The 18,660-nt window shown below is 48.3% G+C and overlaps 1 protein-coding gene across 1 annotated transcript in view; it reads right to left on the reverse strand.

Moving 5' to 3' along the window:
• The window catches only part of SETDB1 (SET domain bifurcated histone lysine methyltransferase 1), a 138,717-nt gene that overhangs the window by 10,617 nt on the left and 109,440 nt on the right, over positions 1-18,660 (reverse strand). The window contains exons 16-20 of the mRNA XM_082275506.1: positions 16,978-17,513; positions 4,931-4,956; positions 4,601-4,727; positions 3,684-3,840; positions 185-393 (exon numbers count right to left, since the gene is read on the reverse strand). Coding sequence (XP_082131632.1) covers positions 185-393; positions 3,684-3,840; positions 4,601-4,727; positions 4,931-4,956; positions 16,978-17,513 — 1,055 coding nt within the window. The remainder of the gene's footprint in view (positions 1-184; positions 394-3,683; positions 3,841-4,600; positions 4,728-4,930; positions 4,957-16,977; positions 17,514-18,660) is intronic.

Here is an 18,660-nt window from a genome sequence, read left to right on the forward strand (position 1 = left end):
ATCCAGGCAGAAGTGGGAGCTGGTACCTGTGAAAACCAGAAACCTGTTCAAAAGTGCAAAATGTTAAAGACCGGGGGGGGGGGGGGGGGGTTGCAAACATGTGGAACTTCCCTTTTTGGATGAAGGTACGCTTTAATAACCTTATCAAACAATGTTTTGGGTCACAGATTTATCAGTTGCTTACATTCAAGTATCGGCCCAAATTTCCCTCCAGTTTGGCGTCGATAATGTAACAGGATTCCTCCCCATCGTAAAACTGCCGTGTTGTTCTTCGGCCAATCATTCCATCGCCTCGGTCTGCAGATGCCATGTTGGGCTTCACCGTCATGCCGTAGGTAGATTTCAGGGCAAAGCCACGCGTGGATTTTACAGCCACTTGTCTCTTCTTTGGGCCTGAACAGACAGATAATGTTCTTAGTTTTCCACCAGCACAATCAGCTGCTGCATCATTTTTAGAATGACATTTAGGGAATGTGTTGTGTTTCTGCTTAGTGACATTAAAGAGATATACAGTGGCAGCTGTAACACGCGTGGTATATACAGTGGCAGCTGTAACACGCGTGGTATATCCAGTGGCAGCTATAACACGCGTGGTATATCCAGTGGCAGCTATAACACGCGTGGTATATCCAGTGGCAGCTATAACACGCGTGGTATATCCAGTGGCAGCTATAACACGCGTGGTATATCCAGTGGCAGCTATAACACGCGTGGTATATCCAGTGGCAGCTATAACACGCGTGGTATATCCAGTGGCAGCTGTAACACACAAGTGGTATATACAGTGGAAGCTGTAACACACAAGTGGTAAGGGGCTTATTTGCTTTCCTAGAGGAGATTAAAAACAAAAAGTATAATTTTATATATATATATATATTTTTTTTTTTTATTGTGACAAATCGGCACATTTGGCTGTCGCTCTGGAGCAAACCGTAATTCGCCTGCCAGAACAAGCCACATTGCTTGCCAATATCCAGTTATAACTATTTACATGTCCAGAGGCATTAATGCTGCACGAGACATCATATACCAGGCATCGCTAAATGGTGGACCGCCACAGCCTGCTCTGATTATCTTCACAGCAGGGCAGAGGGAGGGAGGTACAACAGGTCTCTGGACTGAGGGTGGGATTTGCACAAGTTGACAGTGGGTGACTGGTTGCTAGGATTGCCCGAGTAACCAATAACTCACTTGTTATCAGGAAAGTGGGGTGAGATGTAAAGGGGAGGGGGGGCAGAGGACATGAATGTAGAGGTAGGAGGGCAATATAAAAGGGGGAAGCTGTGATGTAAATGGGTGCACTGTGATGTAAATGGGGGACTATGGTGTAAAGGGGAGGGATGGACTGGTTTAAAAAGGGGTGCACTGGAATGTAAATGGTGGGACCCTGTGATGTAAATGGTGGGACACTGTGATGTAAATGGTGGGACACTGTGATGTAAATGGTGGGACACTGTGATGTAAATGGTGGGACACTGTGATGTAAATGGTGGGACACTGTGATGTAAATGGTGGGACACTGTGATGTAAATGGTGGGACACTGTGATGTAAATGGTGGGACACTGTGATGTAAATGGTGGGACACTGTGATGTAAATGGTGGGACACTGTGATGTAAATGGTGGGACACTGTGATGTAAATGGTGGGACACTGATGTAAATGGTGGGACACTGATGTAAATAGTGGGACACAGATGTAAATGGTGGGACACTGAGATGTAAATGGTGGGACACTGAGATGTAAATGGTGGGACACTGTGATGTAAATGGTGGGACACTGAGATGTAAATGGTGGGACACTGAGATGTAAATGGTGGGACACTGAGATGTAAATGGTGGGACACTGAGATGTAAATGGTGGGACACTGTGATGTAAATGGTGGGACACTGTGATGTAAATGGTGGGACACTGTGATGTAAATGGTGGGACACTGATGTAAATAGTGGGACACAGATGTAAATGGTGGGACACTGAGATGTAAATGGTGGGACACTGAGATGTAAATGGTGGGACACTGAGATGTAAATGGTGGGACACTGAGATGTAAATGGTGGGACACTGAGATGTAAATGGTGGGACACTGAGATGTAAATGGTGGGACACTGAGATGTAAATGGTGGGACACTGTGATGTAAATGGTGGGCGCACTGTGATGTAAATGGTGGGCGCACTGTGATGTAAATGGTGGGCGCACTGTGATGTAAATGGTGGGCGCACTGTGATGTAAATGGTGGGCGCACTGTGATGTAAATGGTGGGCGCACTGTGATGTAAATGGGCGCACTGGGATGTAAATGGGCGCACTGGGATGTAAATGGGAACACTGTGATGTAAATGGGCGCACTGTGATGTAAATGGTGGCGCACTGTGATGTAAATGGTGGGCGCACTGTGATGTAAATGGTGGGCGCACTGTGATGTAAATGGTGGGCGCACTGTGATGTAAATGGTGGGCGCACTGTGATGTAAATGGTGGGCGCACTGTGATGTAAATGGTGGGCGCACTGTGATGTAAATGGTGGGCGCACTGTGATGTAAATGGTGGCGCACTGTGATGTAAATGGTGGGCGCACTGTGATGTAAATGGTGGGCGCACTGTGATGTAAATGGTGGGCGCACTGTGATGTAAATGGTGGGCGCACTGTGATGTAAATGGTGGGCGCACTGTGATGTAAATGGTGGGCGCACTGTGATGTAAATGGTGGCGCACTGTGATGTAAATGGTGGCGCACTGTGATGTAAATGGTGGGCGCACTGTGATGTAAATGGTGGGCGCACTGTGATGTAAATGGTGGACTGTATATGTAAATGGTGGACTGTATATGTAAATGGTGGGACACTGATGTAAATGGTGGACTGTATTGTAAAAGGGGTGCACTGGAATGTAAATTGGTGGACTTTGATGCAGGGGGGCTGATTTAAAGGGTTGCATTAGGATGTAAATGGTAAAAACACTGATATATATGGTTGCACTGTGATGTAAATTATAGACTGCATTGTAAAGGGGAGGGGGACCCTGATTTAAAGGGGAGCACTGTGATGTAAATGGGTGGACTTTGATGCAAAGGGGGGCACCAATTTAAAAGGGGGGCACTGGGACGTAAATGGTGGGACACTATTCTAAATGGTTGCACTGCGATGTAAATGGGGGACTGTATTGTAAAGGGGAGGGGGGGAATGTGATTTAAAGGGGTGCACTGGGATTTAAACGGGTGGACTTTGATGCAAGGGTGGGGAAGGAGGGAGAGACTGATTTAAAGGGGTGCACTGGGATGTAAATGGTGGGACACTAAAATAAATGGTTGCACTGGGATGTAAATGGTGGGACACTGATATAAAGGGTTGAACTGTAATGTAAATTGAGGACTGCATTGTGAAGGGGGGTGGGGATGTCTGATTTAAAGGGGTGAACTGGTATGTAAATGGATGTACTTTGATGCAAAGGGGTGCACTGTGATGTAAATGGTGGGACACTAATTTAAACGAGTGCACTATGATGCAAACGGGGGACTGTGATGTAAATGGTTGGACTTTGATGCAAAGGGGGGCTGTTTTGTGAAGGATCCGAGTCATTGCACATACATGAGATTCGGACCTCTGCTAAATTAAATTGTTCCTGACCGAACCCCCAAGTATTTTAATTCAATACCCCCCCCCCCCCTATAAGTAGCACTTGCTCTGTACCTGTAGTGGTGGTTGTATTCTTCTTGTCCTCGTCTACATCGGAACCAGAAGAAATGGTTTGGACATCATCGCTGTCATTCGCGTTGGCCTGGGTGGCCGTCTTCTTTGCCCCACTTCCCACATCACTCTCCGAACTACTGGACAAGGTCAGCACCTCCTGGTGGCACAGAACAAAACAGCAGGCATGTATGAAAAGCCTGGATCAGACTTTCATGGACTGCACATCAGGGTGGCAGTTTGGGTCTGCCAATTTTTTGACAAAGAAATGTTTAGGCAACACAGTTCTGTCAGGTCACCAAATAATCTCTAAAAGTACCTGAGAAGCCCTCCAACTCATAAGGTGCAGAAAGAAGATCATGGATAGAAGATTTCTCTAGAAAGCTTTTCCAGACATAAAAGTTCACACAGGTTTCGAAGCTTCTAATGTCTTTTTTCTCAAACCTCAAAAGGGTTTCAGAAAGAAGCCAATAGAAGGTTTGTAACGCGTTACCATAGCAAACCCCCCTGTCCACGTGACGTCGCATTCGCTTCTGCGCGCCAGGGTGTTTTTCTGACTTCCGGGGTCGGTGGATTCGGCCTCCCATCCACTGACTGCATGCCAGCGGTCTCTTGTCCCTTGTACGTGGCTATTTACATGCAGAGTTTTTACCCTTTTCTCCTGTGGGTATTTGTGATACGGCACAGAGTTGGTGCCCCCTTGTGTTCCCATAAGAGACATAGCGTGCCTCTTCTGGAATAAAGTGCCTGCCTTTTTTTTTTTTACACGTTTGTTTTGTTTAAATGTAGAGCACAATTCAAGTTAAAAAGCCCCAAATTTGTCCAACTGAAACAATGAATTTTTAACAGTACCATACTGATGATACAACTAAGACGCATGACAAACAAATGCAAAGGAGGCCAGAAGGACAAGCTCGTACATCATTAGACTGGGCATTGGACTGGCGTCTAATCTGGTGCATGGCAGTTTTACTGATCGGCCTCTTGATTCCTTCAGGCTTAGCCGGTGCCGGATTATAACCGTATATTCGGTTGCCCTCTGCAGTCCTGTGAGATAAAGCAGATGAAATAATAAAAGAGAATGGTCAGCAGCCACATAGAACACTGGCATCCACACAGATGGCTGCCCATAGTACCAAGATGCTCCTTTGCTTTAGTTACTACTGGAAAAAGGAAAGAATCCGATTGGCTGTTCTAGGTAACACACCTCGGTCCCGCAGACTATATAGTGTGTAGTAATCTGCACTTACCCTGAAGGCTTGCCATCTTCAGTCTCCTGTGTTGGAAGAGAAAACAGAGGTCTGAGAAAAATCATACAACCATACAGCAGCTAATCAGAAGGAGCACATCACATTGGATATACAGTTGTGTTCAAAATTATTCAACCCCCAATGCTGTAAAGGGTTTTAGGGAATTTAGTGTACATTTGTAATTGTATTCAGAATGAAATCCTACAAGGACTTCTTAAAGAATCATATGCAACTAAAATGACATCAGTTGGTTTTGTAATACAGTAGTAAATGTTTCTTTTGTGAATTCTTCATTGACACAATTATTCAACCCCTTAAAGACTACCACTCTAAAGAACAGAGGTTCATTGAAGTGTTTTCAATCAGGTATTGAAAACACCTGTGGATGTCAGGGAGCAGCAATAAAGCCTAATAAGCACCAATTAGGCAGCTTTAAAATGACTGTGATACTCAGCTCCTTCTAGACATTTACTGTTGTGGTTACAAACATAGTGAAGTCAAGAGAATGGTCCAGGAAGACAAGAGAAGAGGTGATTACTCTTCACAGGAAGGGCAATGGCTATAAGAAGATTGCAAAGATGTTAAACATACCAAGAGACACCATAGGAAGCATCATTCGCAAATTCAAGGCAAAGGGCACTGTTGAAACGCTACCTGGTCGTGGCAGAAAGAAGATGCTGACTTTGACTGCTGTGCGCTACCTGAAGCGTAGAATGGAGAAAAGTCCCCGTGTGACTGCTGAGGAACTGAGAAAAGATTTGTCAGATGTGGGTATTGAAGTTTCTGCTCAGACAATACGGCGCACACTGCGTAATGAAGGCCTCCATGCCAGAACTCCCAGGCGCACCCCCTTGCTGTCTCCAAAGAATAAGAAGAGTCGACTGCAGTATGCCAAAATTCATGTGGACAAACCACAGAAGTTTTGGGATAGTGTTCTGTGGACTGATGAAACAAAATTAGAACTGTTTGGGCCCATGGATCAACGCTATGTTTGGAGGAGGAAGAACAAGGCCTATGAAGAAAAGAACACCTTGCCTACTGTGAAGCATGGCGGGGGGGTCAATCATGCTTTGGGGCTGTTTTGCTTCTGCAGGTACAGGGAAGCTTCAGCGTGTGCAAGGTACCATGAATTCTCTTCAGTACCAGGAGATATTGGATGACAATGTGATGCAGTCCGTCACAAACCTGAGACTTGGGAGACGTTGGACCTTTCAACAGGACAATGACCCCAAGCATACCTCCAAGTCCACTACAGCATGGTTGCAGATTAAAGGCTGGAAGATTTTGGAGTGGCCATCACAGTCACCAGACTTAAATCCGATTGAGAACCTCTGGTGGGACTTAAAGCAGTTGCAGTGCACAAGCCTAAGAATGTGACTGAACTGGAGGCTTTTGCCCATGACGAATGGGCAAAGATACCTGTAGATCGCTGCAAGACACTTGTGTCAAGCTATGCTTCACGTTTCAAAGCTGTTATAACTGTAAAAGGATGTTGTACTAAGTACTAAGATTGAATGTCACTTGGGGGTTGAATAAAACTGATAATGATGTGAGCACAGAAAAGACATTTGTGGTCATTTCATTATAAATGTTATGTTATATTTGTCTGAATAATGGTTGAATAATTTTGAACACAACTGTACAGATACATCTAAAAAAAAAATTAGAATATCAAAAAGTTAATTTCAGTGATTCAACTCACAAAGTGAAACTCCTATTATATAGATTCATTACACACAGAGTGATGGTACAGTTAGGTCCAAATATATTAGGACGCAGGCACAATTTTCATACTTTTGTATGCCACCAGAATAAAATTAAAATAATCCACAATTTTGAAATGCAGACTTCCAGCTCTAATGCATGGAGTTGAACATAAATATCAAGTACAAATTTTAAGAAACTGCAATTTTTTTTTTTTTTTACACAGGCCCCCCCCCCGTTTTCAGGGGCTCAAATGTAATTGGACAAATGAATATAATCAAATAAAATGTTAATTTTTAATACATTTGTTGAGAATCCTTTACTGGCAATGAATGCCTGAAGTCTGGAGCTCATGGACATTACCAAAGACGGTGTTTCCTCCTTTCTAAAGCTTTGCCAAGCTCTAACTGCAGCTGTCTTCGTTTGTTCTTTGTTTGTGGGTCTTTCTGCCTTTAGTTTTGCCTTCAGCAAGTGAAATGCATGCTCAATTGGGTTTAAATCATGTGATTGACTTGGCCATTGCAGAATATTCCATTTTTTTTTTTTTCAAAAACTCCTAGGGTTGCTTTTGCAGTATGTTTTGGATCCCTGTCCATGGGTACTGTGAAGCGCTGTCTAATCAACTTTGCTGCATTTGGCTGAATCTGGGCTGACCGTATATCTCTAAACACTGAATAATTCATCCCGCTGCTTCTATCACATCATCAATAAACACCAATGACCCAGTGCCACTGGAGGCCATGCATGCCCATGCCATCACACTGCCTCCACCATGTTTTACAGATAATGTTGTGTGCTTTGGTTCATGAGCTGTTCCCAAGCCTTCTGCGCAATTTTTCTTCCCATCATTTTGGTACAGATTAAAGCGGAGTTCCACCCTGGTTATACATTTTTTAAGAAAAATATCCCCGGGACAGTCAGGGCTAGTACATTCCACAATGGATAGCCTCTGATCTGTCCCGGGTTGCACTTACCTTTTGGGAGAAATACTTACCTTGAAAATGTCTTGTCCAGCGCTGCCATCTCAGGTGTGGGCAGCTTGAAGCCAGCGCGATCCTCTTCCGCGTCCTCTTCCGTCCTCTTCGGTCCCACGATGCACTGCACCGGCCCCGACGTCACTTCCGATGCGCGCGCGTCATCCCTCCACAGCTTCTGGGCATGCCCAGAAGCTGTTTAGAAGGGAATAACGCGCGCGCCCCGGAACTGACGTCGGGGCCGATGCAGGCGCAATGATTCCTGGGAGCGATGACGTTCAGCTCCCAGGAATCATTGCAAAAGCCAGGAAGTGACGAATCGCCGCGGCCGCCGAGGGGAGGAAGAAGGAAGTAAGGTGAGTATATTTTCTCTACAAGGCAAGTAAAAAAAAAAAAAAAAATTGCGATCATCCATTTGTTTTTCAGGTGACCCGGAGCGAGAAGATGGAGGTTAAGTGTAAATTTAGGGTGGAACTCCGCTTTAATCTTAGTTTCATCCATCCAAAGAATGCTTTTCCAGAACTGGTCTGCCTTTATTTTAGATGTTTTTAGGCAAAGTCTAATCTGGCTTTTCTGTTCTTCAGACTTATGAATGGTTTGCACCTTGTGATGAACCCTCTGTATTTGCTCTTGTGAAATTTTCTCTTGATTATAGACTCTGACAATGATACGCCTCACCTCCTGGTGAGTGTACTTCACTTGTCTTGATGTTGTGAATAGGTTTTACTTTACCATAGAGAGGATCCTGCGATCATTCACCACTGTTGTCTTCCGTGGACATCCAGGCCTTTTTAGGTTGCTGTGCTCACCAGTGTGTTCTTCTTTCCTCAGAATGTACCAAACTGTTGATTAAGCCACTCCTAAAGCTGCTTTCTCTCTGATGGATTGGTTTCGTTTTTGAAGCCTTATGCCTCGTACACACGCATCAATTATTGACTGGGAATTTTCGGCCAACGTCCGATCGTCCGATTTTCGGCTTGTTACTATGATGCTTTCGACAACCGACTCCGACTTTTCGGCCGAATAAAATCTGGTGGGCAGGCTATAAAATTTTTGTTGGCTGTCAACACAACGGCCGATTTTCCGTCAGTCAGTACAGATTTTGGCAGACAAAAATCTGATGAGCAAGACTGGGCATGCTCAGAGAAGAAAAAACACACGGAAGGTAAACCAGCACATGACATCACTTCTGAAGTAGATTTTTGTTGGCCGAGAAAATTTGTGTGCAGTCTAGGCACATTCCAACCAACAAAACACAACTCTGGACAAAAGTCGAACGATCGGTCGGCCGATAATCTTTGCGTGTGTATGAGGCATTACAATGGTCTGTGTCACTTGCATGGACAGCTCCTTTGAACGCATGATTTAGGTTCACAGCAATAGATTCCAAATGCAAAATACCACACTTCCAATTCCAGACCTTTTACCTGCTTACTTGATGAAGAAATAACTAAGGAGTAGCCCACACTTGGCCATGAAACCGCTTTTAATTCAATTGTCCAATTACTTTTGGTCCCTTGAAAAAGGGGGGTAAGCCTTTGTTAAGAGCTGTAATTCCTAAACCCTTCCTCCGATTTGAATGTACATACCTTCAAATTGAATCTGAGTGTGCGCACTTTCCGCCCTTAACCATTATATAACTATAGCTTGAATAAATATGTTTAGGTAAATACCTGAAAAAAAAAAAAAAAAAAAAAAAAAATTGTGCCTGTGTCCAAATATATATGGAGCTACAGTATCTCACAAAAGTGAGTACACCCCCCACATTTTTGTAAATATTTTATTCTATCTTTTTATGTGACAACACTGAAGAAATTACACTTTGCTACAATGTAAAGTAGTGAGTGTACAGCTTGTATAACAGTGTAAATTTGCTGTCCCCTCCAAAAAAAAAACTCAACACAGCCATTAATGTCTAAACCGCTGGCAACAAAAGTGAGTACTCCCCTAAGTGGAAATGTCTAATTTGTGCCCAATTAGCCATCCCCACCCCACCCCGATGTTAAGTGACTCAGTGTTACAATGTGAATAGGGAGCAGGTGTGTTAAATTTGGTGTTATCGCTCTCACTCTCATACTGGTCACTTGGAGTTCAACATGGCAAAGAACTTGAGGATCTGAAAGAGAGAATTTTTGCTCTACATAAAGATGTCCTAGGCTATAAGAAGACTGCCAAGACCCTGAAACTGAGCTGCAGCATGGTGGCCAAGACCATACAGCGGTTTAACAGGACAGGTTCCACTCAGAACAGGCCTCGCCATGGCCGACCAAAGCAGTTGAGCCCACATGCTCAGCGTCATATCCAGAGGTGGTCTTTGGAAAATAGACGTACGAGTGCTGCCAGCATTGCTGCAGAGGTTGAAGGGGTGGGGGGTCAGCCTGTCAGTGATAAGACCATATGCCGCACACTGCATCAAATTGGTCTGCATGGCTGTCGTCCCAGAAGGAAGCCTCTTCTAAAGATGTACAAGAAAGCCTGCAAACAGTTTGCTGAAGACAAGCAGACTAAGAACATGGATTACTGGAACCATGTCCTGTGGTCTGATGAGACCAAGATAAACTTATTTGGTTCAGATGTCATCAAGCGTGTACAAAAATAAGCAAGACTTAAGCATGGTGGGAGTGTCATGGTCTGGGGCTGCATTGAGAACTGCCAGCAATGGGAGCTACAGTTCATTGAGGGAACCATGAATGCCAACATGTACTGTGACATACTGAAGCAGAGCATGATCCCCTCCCTTCAGAGACTGGGCCGCAGGGCAGTATTCCAACATGATTACAACCCTAAACCTACCTCCAAGACAACCACCGCCTTGCTAAAGAAGCTGAGGGTAAAGGTAATGGACTGGCCAAGCATGTCTCCAGACCTAAACCCTCTTGAGCGTCTGTGGGGCATCCTCAAATGGAAGGTGGAGGAGCGCAAGGTCTCTAACATCCACCAGTTCCGTGATGTCGCCATTGAGTGGAAGAGGACTCCAATGGCAACCTGTGACGCTCTGGTGAACTCCATGCCCAAGAAGGTTAAGGCAGTGCTGGAAAATAATGGTGGCCACACAAAATATTGACACTTTGGGCCTAATTTGGAAATTGTCACTTAGCGGTGTACTCACTTTTGTTGTCAGCAGTTTAGACATTAATGGCTGTGTTATTTTGAGGGGACAGCAAACTTACACTGTTATACAAGCTGTACACTCACTACTTTACATTGGAGCAAAGTGTAATTTCTTTAGTGTTGTCATCAGAAAAGATAGAATAAAATCTCCAAAAGATAGTTAGATAGAGCCAACTGTATTCCAAGTGTTTTTTTAAATTTTGTATCTCAGAAAATGACATAAGAAAAAAAAAAAAAAAAAAAAAAAAAAAAAAAAGGTATTTTCACCTGTTGGGGTACTTATATGCAGTGTTCTAGAGGGAGGAAAGGCAACCCAAATAAGCAGGCCTTGCCACTGATATTAAAGGTCCACGTCAACTTCAATTGACTGTTAGAGGGACACCACTGATTCACGAAGAAAAGGGCGAGTTTTTAAGAGAACAGTTGATTATCAGCCATGCTTCTAGGTCAGGGGTTTCCAAACTTAAAACAAAGGGCCAGTTAATGGTCCTTCAAACTTTAAGGGGGCCTGAATGTGGCCAGTCAGCAGCAGCAAACCGTGCCCCATGGCTGGGGATAGCGGCAGCAAACCGAGCCCCATGGCTGGGGACAGCGGCAGCAAACCGAGCCCCATGGCTGGGGACAGCGGCAGCAAAGCGCGCCCCATGGCTGGGGACAGCGGCAGCAAAGCGCGCCCCATGGCTGGGGACAGCGGCAGCAAAGCGCGCCCCATGGCTGGGGACAGCGGCAGCAAAGCGCGCCCCATGGCTGGGGACAGCGGCAGCAAAGCGCGCCCCATGGCTGGGGACAGCGGCAGCAAAGCGCGCCCCATGGCTGGGGACAGCGGCAGCAAAGCGCGCCCCATGGCTGGGGACAGCGGCAGCAAAGCGCGCCCCATGGCTGGGGACAGCGGCAGCAAAGCGCGCCCCATGGCTGGGGACAGCGGCAGCAAAGCGCGCCCCATGGCTGGGGACAGCGGCAGCAAAGCGCGCCCCATGGCTGGGGATGGGGGGGAATAATGTCCCAAGGGCTAGATAAAAGCAAGAAAAGGGCCACATCCAGCCCGCAGGGCGCAGTTTGGAGTCCACTGTTCTAGGTGATCAGTTCTACTACAGGCTGATAGAGAAGTAGGGACAGCAAGAAATGCCCTCCGTTTCTTCCCATTTAATTTTAAAGTTAGCCATTTGTTTGCGGTACAAGCAATGTAGCCCAAGTATTGAGGATCATTTTGCTTATAAATCTCTTATTCCTTCCTTTTAAATCAACTGGAACATGGCTTGGTGACCCAACTGGTTCTGCAGGCATCAATAGGAAGAGGTGATCACTACAGGAACGCTGAGATATGGATACAAGCAGTGTGGATCAAACAGCCTCTATACATCATCCCTTTAGACCTATAGATATTTGTATAAACCCTTAACTAGTACAGATTTGATACTGTACTACCATTAGCCCAAAAATAGGTAGACAGCCCATTTTTTATTTAGGACAGGGGATACACCCAGGTATGTCTGTTGGGTTGGTTTTGATCAATAATAAAAGCAATATACCCCGAATTTCAAACATTAACCGCTTGCGGATCGCCCCATGAAAAAAAAAACTGCGGCAGAGTGGCCTGAGCACATACATGTGCATCATCCAGTATTTCTGGGTAGGGGGCGCGCGCCCCTGTAGCAAGCTTATAAACTTGGTTTATTACAAGTAAAAAATAACACTCGCATAGATCCTTATTAAAACAGTATGATGTCTGAATAGTAACGTTTCCAACCGAGAAGATGGCTGCTCCATAACGGTACAGAAGTTTATAAGCTTACTGGTTTTTGTAAGCCTAAGGCCCCTTTCACAGAGCCGGACCGTTCAGATCTGAACGGATACCCCATGCATTTCTATGGGGCATCGGATATAAGCGGAGACCTATTCACTGAAATCTGATCCGATCTGTCAAATCTGGACGGATGGAAACCCTATTTTCCATCCGTCCAGCGGATCGGATGAGGACAGACAGACAGACGGTCCGTTCTCATCCGATTCCCCCATAGAGAAGAGCGGGGACCTGACAGCTCTGTCTCTGCACACAGCGCGGAGACAGAGCTGCCATCCGCCTGCTCAGTGGGGGATCAGCGGATCAATTGAAGTTTTCAGTACTCAGATAGGCTTCAATTGAAAAAAAAAAAAAAAAAATGCATAAATTAAATCTCTGCATTGAAACCTGCAGAGCATTGCAACCGTGATCACTTTCATCATCGGTGCATCGAGCAGGCTCCAGCCCCCGGTACGTACATAGGTATTATAGGGCTGAAAAAAAGCAGTCAATGTATTAGGAGCGCAGTGATGTCACCACGCTTGTGCTACACTGAGATCTACAAATTCCTCTGCCGTGATGGCAGATGGAACTTGTAGTCTTCCTTTCATAGTTCCCTGTGAACTGATTGGTCAGTGGATGACCGGGCCTGTGTAGACAGAGCCGTGTTGGATTAAAAGAAAAAAAAAAAGGAGGCTACAGGAAGAACTCCAGTGATTAAGGTAAGGAGGGGGATGCAGAGTTTGAGGATGGGGTGTTCTAAAATTTTCCTTGACCCATCAAAAATTTTCGGTCGCGACACTTGCGGTGTGGCCGCGTCACAACCTCAACAATGCGCAGAGGCTATTCATGGGTTGAGGAATATTATAGACCTGATCTGCTAAGCTGTAGTGAGGGAAAGAGGGGGGGGGGGGGGGAATGGAGAGATAAAGTGGTGGTCGGCTGTGCATAGCATCGTATGGGAGGTGAAGGAAAATTATAGAGCCTCGTCTCCCCAACACAACAGTGAATTTACTGTACATGCTGAGGCACACGGGCTGGGCGGCGGCCATCGCCGCCTCGGAGGCACGCGGGCTGGGCGGCGGCCATCGCCGCCTCGGAGGCACGCGGGCTGGGCGGCGGCCATCGCCGCCTCGGAGGCACGCGGGCTGGGCGGCGGCCATCGCCGCCTCGGAGGCACGCGGGCTGGGCGGCGGCCATCGCCGCCTCGGAGGGACGCGGGCTGAGCGGCCGCCGCCTCGGAGGGACGCGGGCTGAGCGGCCGCCGCCTCGGAGGGACGCGGGCTGAGCGGCCGCCGCCTCGGAGGGACGCGGGCTGAGCGGCCGCCGCCTCGGAGGGACGCGGGCTGAGCGGCCGCCGCCTCGGAGGGACGCGGGCTGAGCGGCCGCCGCCTCGGAGGGACGCGGGCTGAGCGGCCGCCGCCTCGGAGGGACGCGGGCTGAGCGGCCGCCGCCTCGGAGGGACGCGGGCTGAGCGGCCGCCGCCTCGGAGGGACGCGGGCTGAGCGGCCGCCGCCTCGGAGGGACGCGGGCTGAGCGGCCGCCGCCTCGGAGGGACGCGGGCTGAGCGGCCGCCGCCTCGGAGGGACGCGGGCTGAGCGGCCGCCGCCTCGGAGGGACACGGGCTGAGCGGCCGCCGCCTCGGAGGGACACGGGCTGAGCGGCCGCCGCCTCGGAGGGACACGGGCTGAGCGGCCGCCGCCTCGGAGGGACACGGGCTGAGCGGCCGCCGCCTCGGAGGGACACGGGCTGAGCGGCCGCCGCCTCGGAGGGACACGGGCTGAGCGGCCGCCGCCTCGGAGGGACACGGGCTGAGCGGCCGCCGCCTCGGAGGGACGCGGGCTGAGCGGCCGCCGCCTCGGAGGGACGCGGGCTGAGCGGCCGCCGCCTCGGAGGGACGCGGGCTGAGCGGCCGCCGCCTCGGAGGGACACGGGCTGAGCGGCCGCCGCCTCGGAGGGACACGGGCTGAGCGGCCGCCGCCTCGGAGGGACACGGGCTGAGCGGCCGCCGCCTCGGAGGGACACGGGCTGAGCGGCCGCCGCCTCGGAGGGACACGGGCTGAGCGGCCGCCGCCTCGGAGGGACACGGGCTGAGCGGCCGCCGCCTCGGAGGGACACGGGCTGAGCGGCCGCCGCCTCGGAGGGACACGGGCTGAGCGGCCGCCGCCTCGGAGGGACACGGGCTGAGCGGCCGCCGCCTCGGAGGGACACGGGCTGAGCGGCCGCCGCCTCGGAGGGACACGGGCAACGAAAAACCTCAATTCTCAAGAGTCTGGAACAATGATGTGGCCAAGGCACAAACAGGCTGGTCTTTCTCTTTTTTTTTTTTCTTGATTATCTAGCAAGCTTTATTGCAAGCAACACAAACGTACAAAGCCAAACCGTGAAACATCACACAATGCCATACTCCATTACTCCTACCTACTCTGATATACATCTCCCCAATAGGGGCTGGATGTATCCGGTAAATATGACATGTTTGTTAATTTTTAAAAAAAAAAAAAAAAAACACACGCTCCGGATAATTTTACCCCCTTCATGCACAGGCGATTTTTTGCTACTCCGAACTGCGCCATTTTAACTTGTGATTGCGCAGTCATGCAACACTGTACCCAAGTAAAATTTAAATAATTTTTCTCATAGAAAAGGAGCTCTCTTTTGGTGGTTTTTTCTTCTTTTGCGAAGAAAAAACGAAAAAAAGACTGAAAATCATGAAAAAAAAAAAAAAAGTCTTAATAATTTTGGCCAAAATGTATTCTATGTTTTTGGCAAACAAAATCCCAATAAGTGTATATTGGCGTGAAAGTTAAAGCGCTTACAAACTATGTTATAATGGGACTGCAATAGTGTGGCGGACAATCTGACACTAACTGATGCTGGGGGGAACTGACTGCCACCTCCAGTGATATTATTACAGTGATTAGCCATAATACTACACAGTGTCATTGTACTGACACTGGCTGGAAAGGGGTTAACATCTAGGGCGATCATGGGGTTACCTATGTGCCTATGTGAAGCTTTTATTAGGAGACCCCTCAGAAACTGACAGTTTGCTCCCTCTATACAGAGCTCTGTGTTATTTACCAACACAAGAGCTCTGTGATTGCACACAGCTAATCAGCAGGTCCCAGCCATGAATATATAGCTGTGACTTGCTGACAGGCTCCTGCTGTGTGCAATCAGTGTGTGCTGGAAGGGGAGGGCATGCATCCTAAACACGAAAGTAGGCAGTGACGTACAGGTGATCGTTTTGTCTACATTGGCCCCCTGTTCGAAATACATTGCGGGTAGGTAGTCGCTAAGTGGTTAGTATCGTTTTATTAGCATAAATCCCTTTGGATCTTATTCACTTAGAGCAGGGGTGTCAAACTCCACTTCCATTGCGGGCCACATCAGCATTATGGTTTCCCTCAAAGGGCCGGTTATATCTGTAAGATTAGATGTCCAGAGCACCCCACGCCCCCTTACACCCTTACATCACAATGCACCCCTTTACCAGAGTGTGGATCTGGGAAGAAATGCAGGGTCTGGAGGAGAACCAGAGAAGGGCTGGAGTTAGCTTCCAGAGTCTGCTGGAGGCAGAGACCAGGGGAGGCAGAGACCAGGGGAGGCAGAGACCAGGGGAGGCAGAGACCAGGGGAGGCAGAGACCAGGGGAGGCAGAGACCAGGGGAGGCAGAGACCAGGGGAGGCAGAGACCAGGGGAGGCAGAGACCAGGGGAGGCAGAGACCAGGGGAGGCAGAGACCAGGGGAGGCAGAGACCAGGGGAGGCAGAGACCAGGGGAGACAGAGACCAGGGGAGACAGAGACCAGGGGAGACAGAGACCAGGGGAGACAGAGACCAGGGGAGACAGAGACCAGGGGAGACAGAGACCAGGGGAGACAGAGACCAGGGGAGACAGAGACCAGGGGAGACAGAGACCAGGGGAGACAGAGACCAGGGGAGACAGAGACCAGGTGGTGTTGCAGCTGCACAGAGAGGTGCAGGATCTGCAGGAGGAGTTCTGCCCTCCTCTCTGATGCGGACTGCTGAAGAGGAGGGGGGGGGGGGCAAAGACGAGCCTTTCTGCAGCTGCACAGAGTACTGCAGGATCTAGCGAAGGAGTTATGTCCTCTCTGCTGCCGACTACAGAGAAAAGGTGGGGGCAGAGACAAGGGGGCTGCCACAGCTGCATAAGAGGTGCGAGGGCCACATTAAATGGCCTGGGGGGCCGCATTTGGCCCACGGGCCTTGTGTTCGACACCTGTGACTTAGAGAGAGGTCAGCAAGCAAAGAGTGCAGAGGGCTCCCACAGCGAAATGACGGTGGCATAGGACCTCTAACAGTTATCCAGGCTGAATCTTTGTTTAAGAAAAGCAGCCACCCACCCACCTGACCGGTGGCAGCCTGGATGGCCTGCAATTATGTGGAGGATGGACACTCCTTCAAAAAACAAACACCATTTGTAGAACACCAGTTACCAGCAGACCACTCTCACCTTGGCAGGTTCCTCCTTTTTCACGTGCTTCTCTATTTCTGCCATATCTCCCATTTTGAGAGACGACCGGCTATCAGAGTCCAAATATGAGTCCGACATGGTGTTTGAGCTCAACCAAGAAGCCACCTTGTTCTTGGAGGTCTCCTCCGGCAGTTTGCAGTCCGTGGTTTCCTCTTGGCTGGTCTGCCTGGCTAAAGCAGAGTCCTTCGAGGCGGTATCTACAGCCCCGTTCTTCTGTCCCCTAGTTGTCCGCCTTGTAGCATAGCTCCGCCATACAGAGCTGGTTGTGATGTCCTCATTCTTTCCAAAATTGTCATCAGAACTGTCATCTTGGGACTCGTCCTGCTCTTCCGTGCCGGTGTGTGCTTCCTCGTCTTCCTTGAGGTCCACACCGCTGCTATCAGAAGAGGACTTGACATCACTTTCGTAACCTTCCTTGTAGTTTTCTACACTCTCAATGTGGTCCAAATTTGCAAAGTATTCATCTCCCATCTCTAACCCTTCTTTGTCTGCAAAGTCATCTGTCAGGATTTTACCTGTGGAGGAAACACAAAGATTTCACCCTACTGCTAAGGTGGATAATCCAGGAACCCCAAATCAATAAAAATATCCTGCACTCCATAAGTATGCATTAGAGGCGTAACTAGAAACTTCAGGGCACTGATGCAAGAAACCATTAACCACTTTAGGTCCGCTCACATTGCTGCTACTGCAGCACAGTGGCTCGTTATCGTCCAGCAACGTAGACCTACGTCTCTGGACTCCGCCCCTTATGGGCGGCGCGCGCGCGCCGCCGGAGGCTCGCTTCCGCTGTTTTCAGTCACAGCGGGAGTCGGGCCAGGGGAGGAGCGGCGGCGATCGCCGCTGCTCTTCCCCGATCGTCGGGGATCTAGTTTAGAGGTACGCCCGCTTGTGTAAACAGAGCGGGCGGATCTCCTCAGTGACAAGGAGTGACAGATTGCAGTGTTCAGCATAGCTGAACATGCGATCTGTCCCTGTGTCACTCAGTCACCCCCCCCCCACAGGCATACATTAACCCCTCCCTCTCCAATAAAATTATCCCCTTCCCTGCCAGTGTCATTTTTACAGTAACAGTGCATATGTATAGCACTGATTACTGCAGTAATGTCACTGGTACCCCCAAAAGTGTCAAAAATGTCAGTCAAGGGTCCGATCTGTCCACCGCAATGTCGCAGTCCCGCAAAAAAAAAAAAATAATCGCAGCTCGCCGCCATTACTCGTTAAAAAAAAAAAAAAAACACCAAAGATGACAGAAATCTTTCCCTTCGTTAGTAAACGCAATAACTTTTGCGCAAACCAATCAAAATACGCTTATTGTGATTTTTTTTTACCAAACATTAAGCAGAAAACTAATTGGCCAAAAATTTAAAAAAAAATTAGATTTTTAAATTTTTCTGGGGGGAATTTTATATAAAAAAAATGTTAAAAATATTGTTATTTTTTCAAAATAAACGCTCTTTTTTTGTTTATAGCGCAAAAAGTAAAAATCGCACAGGTGATCAAATACCACCAAAAGAAAGCTCCGTTTGTGGGAAAAAAAGGACGTAAATTTCGCTTGGGTACGGCGTCGCACGACCGTGCAATTGTCAGTTAAAATCGCACAGCGCCGAATCGCAAAAAGTGGCCTGGACGTAAGACAGCAAAATCCTCCGGTGGTAAAGT

The sequence above is a fragment of the Pelophylax lessonae genome (genome assembly GCF_965119305.1).
Source record: "Pelophylax lessonae genome assembly, chromosome: 13".
NCBI lineage: Eukaryota > Metazoa > Chordata > Amphibia > Anura > Ranidae > Pelophylax > Pelophylax lessonae.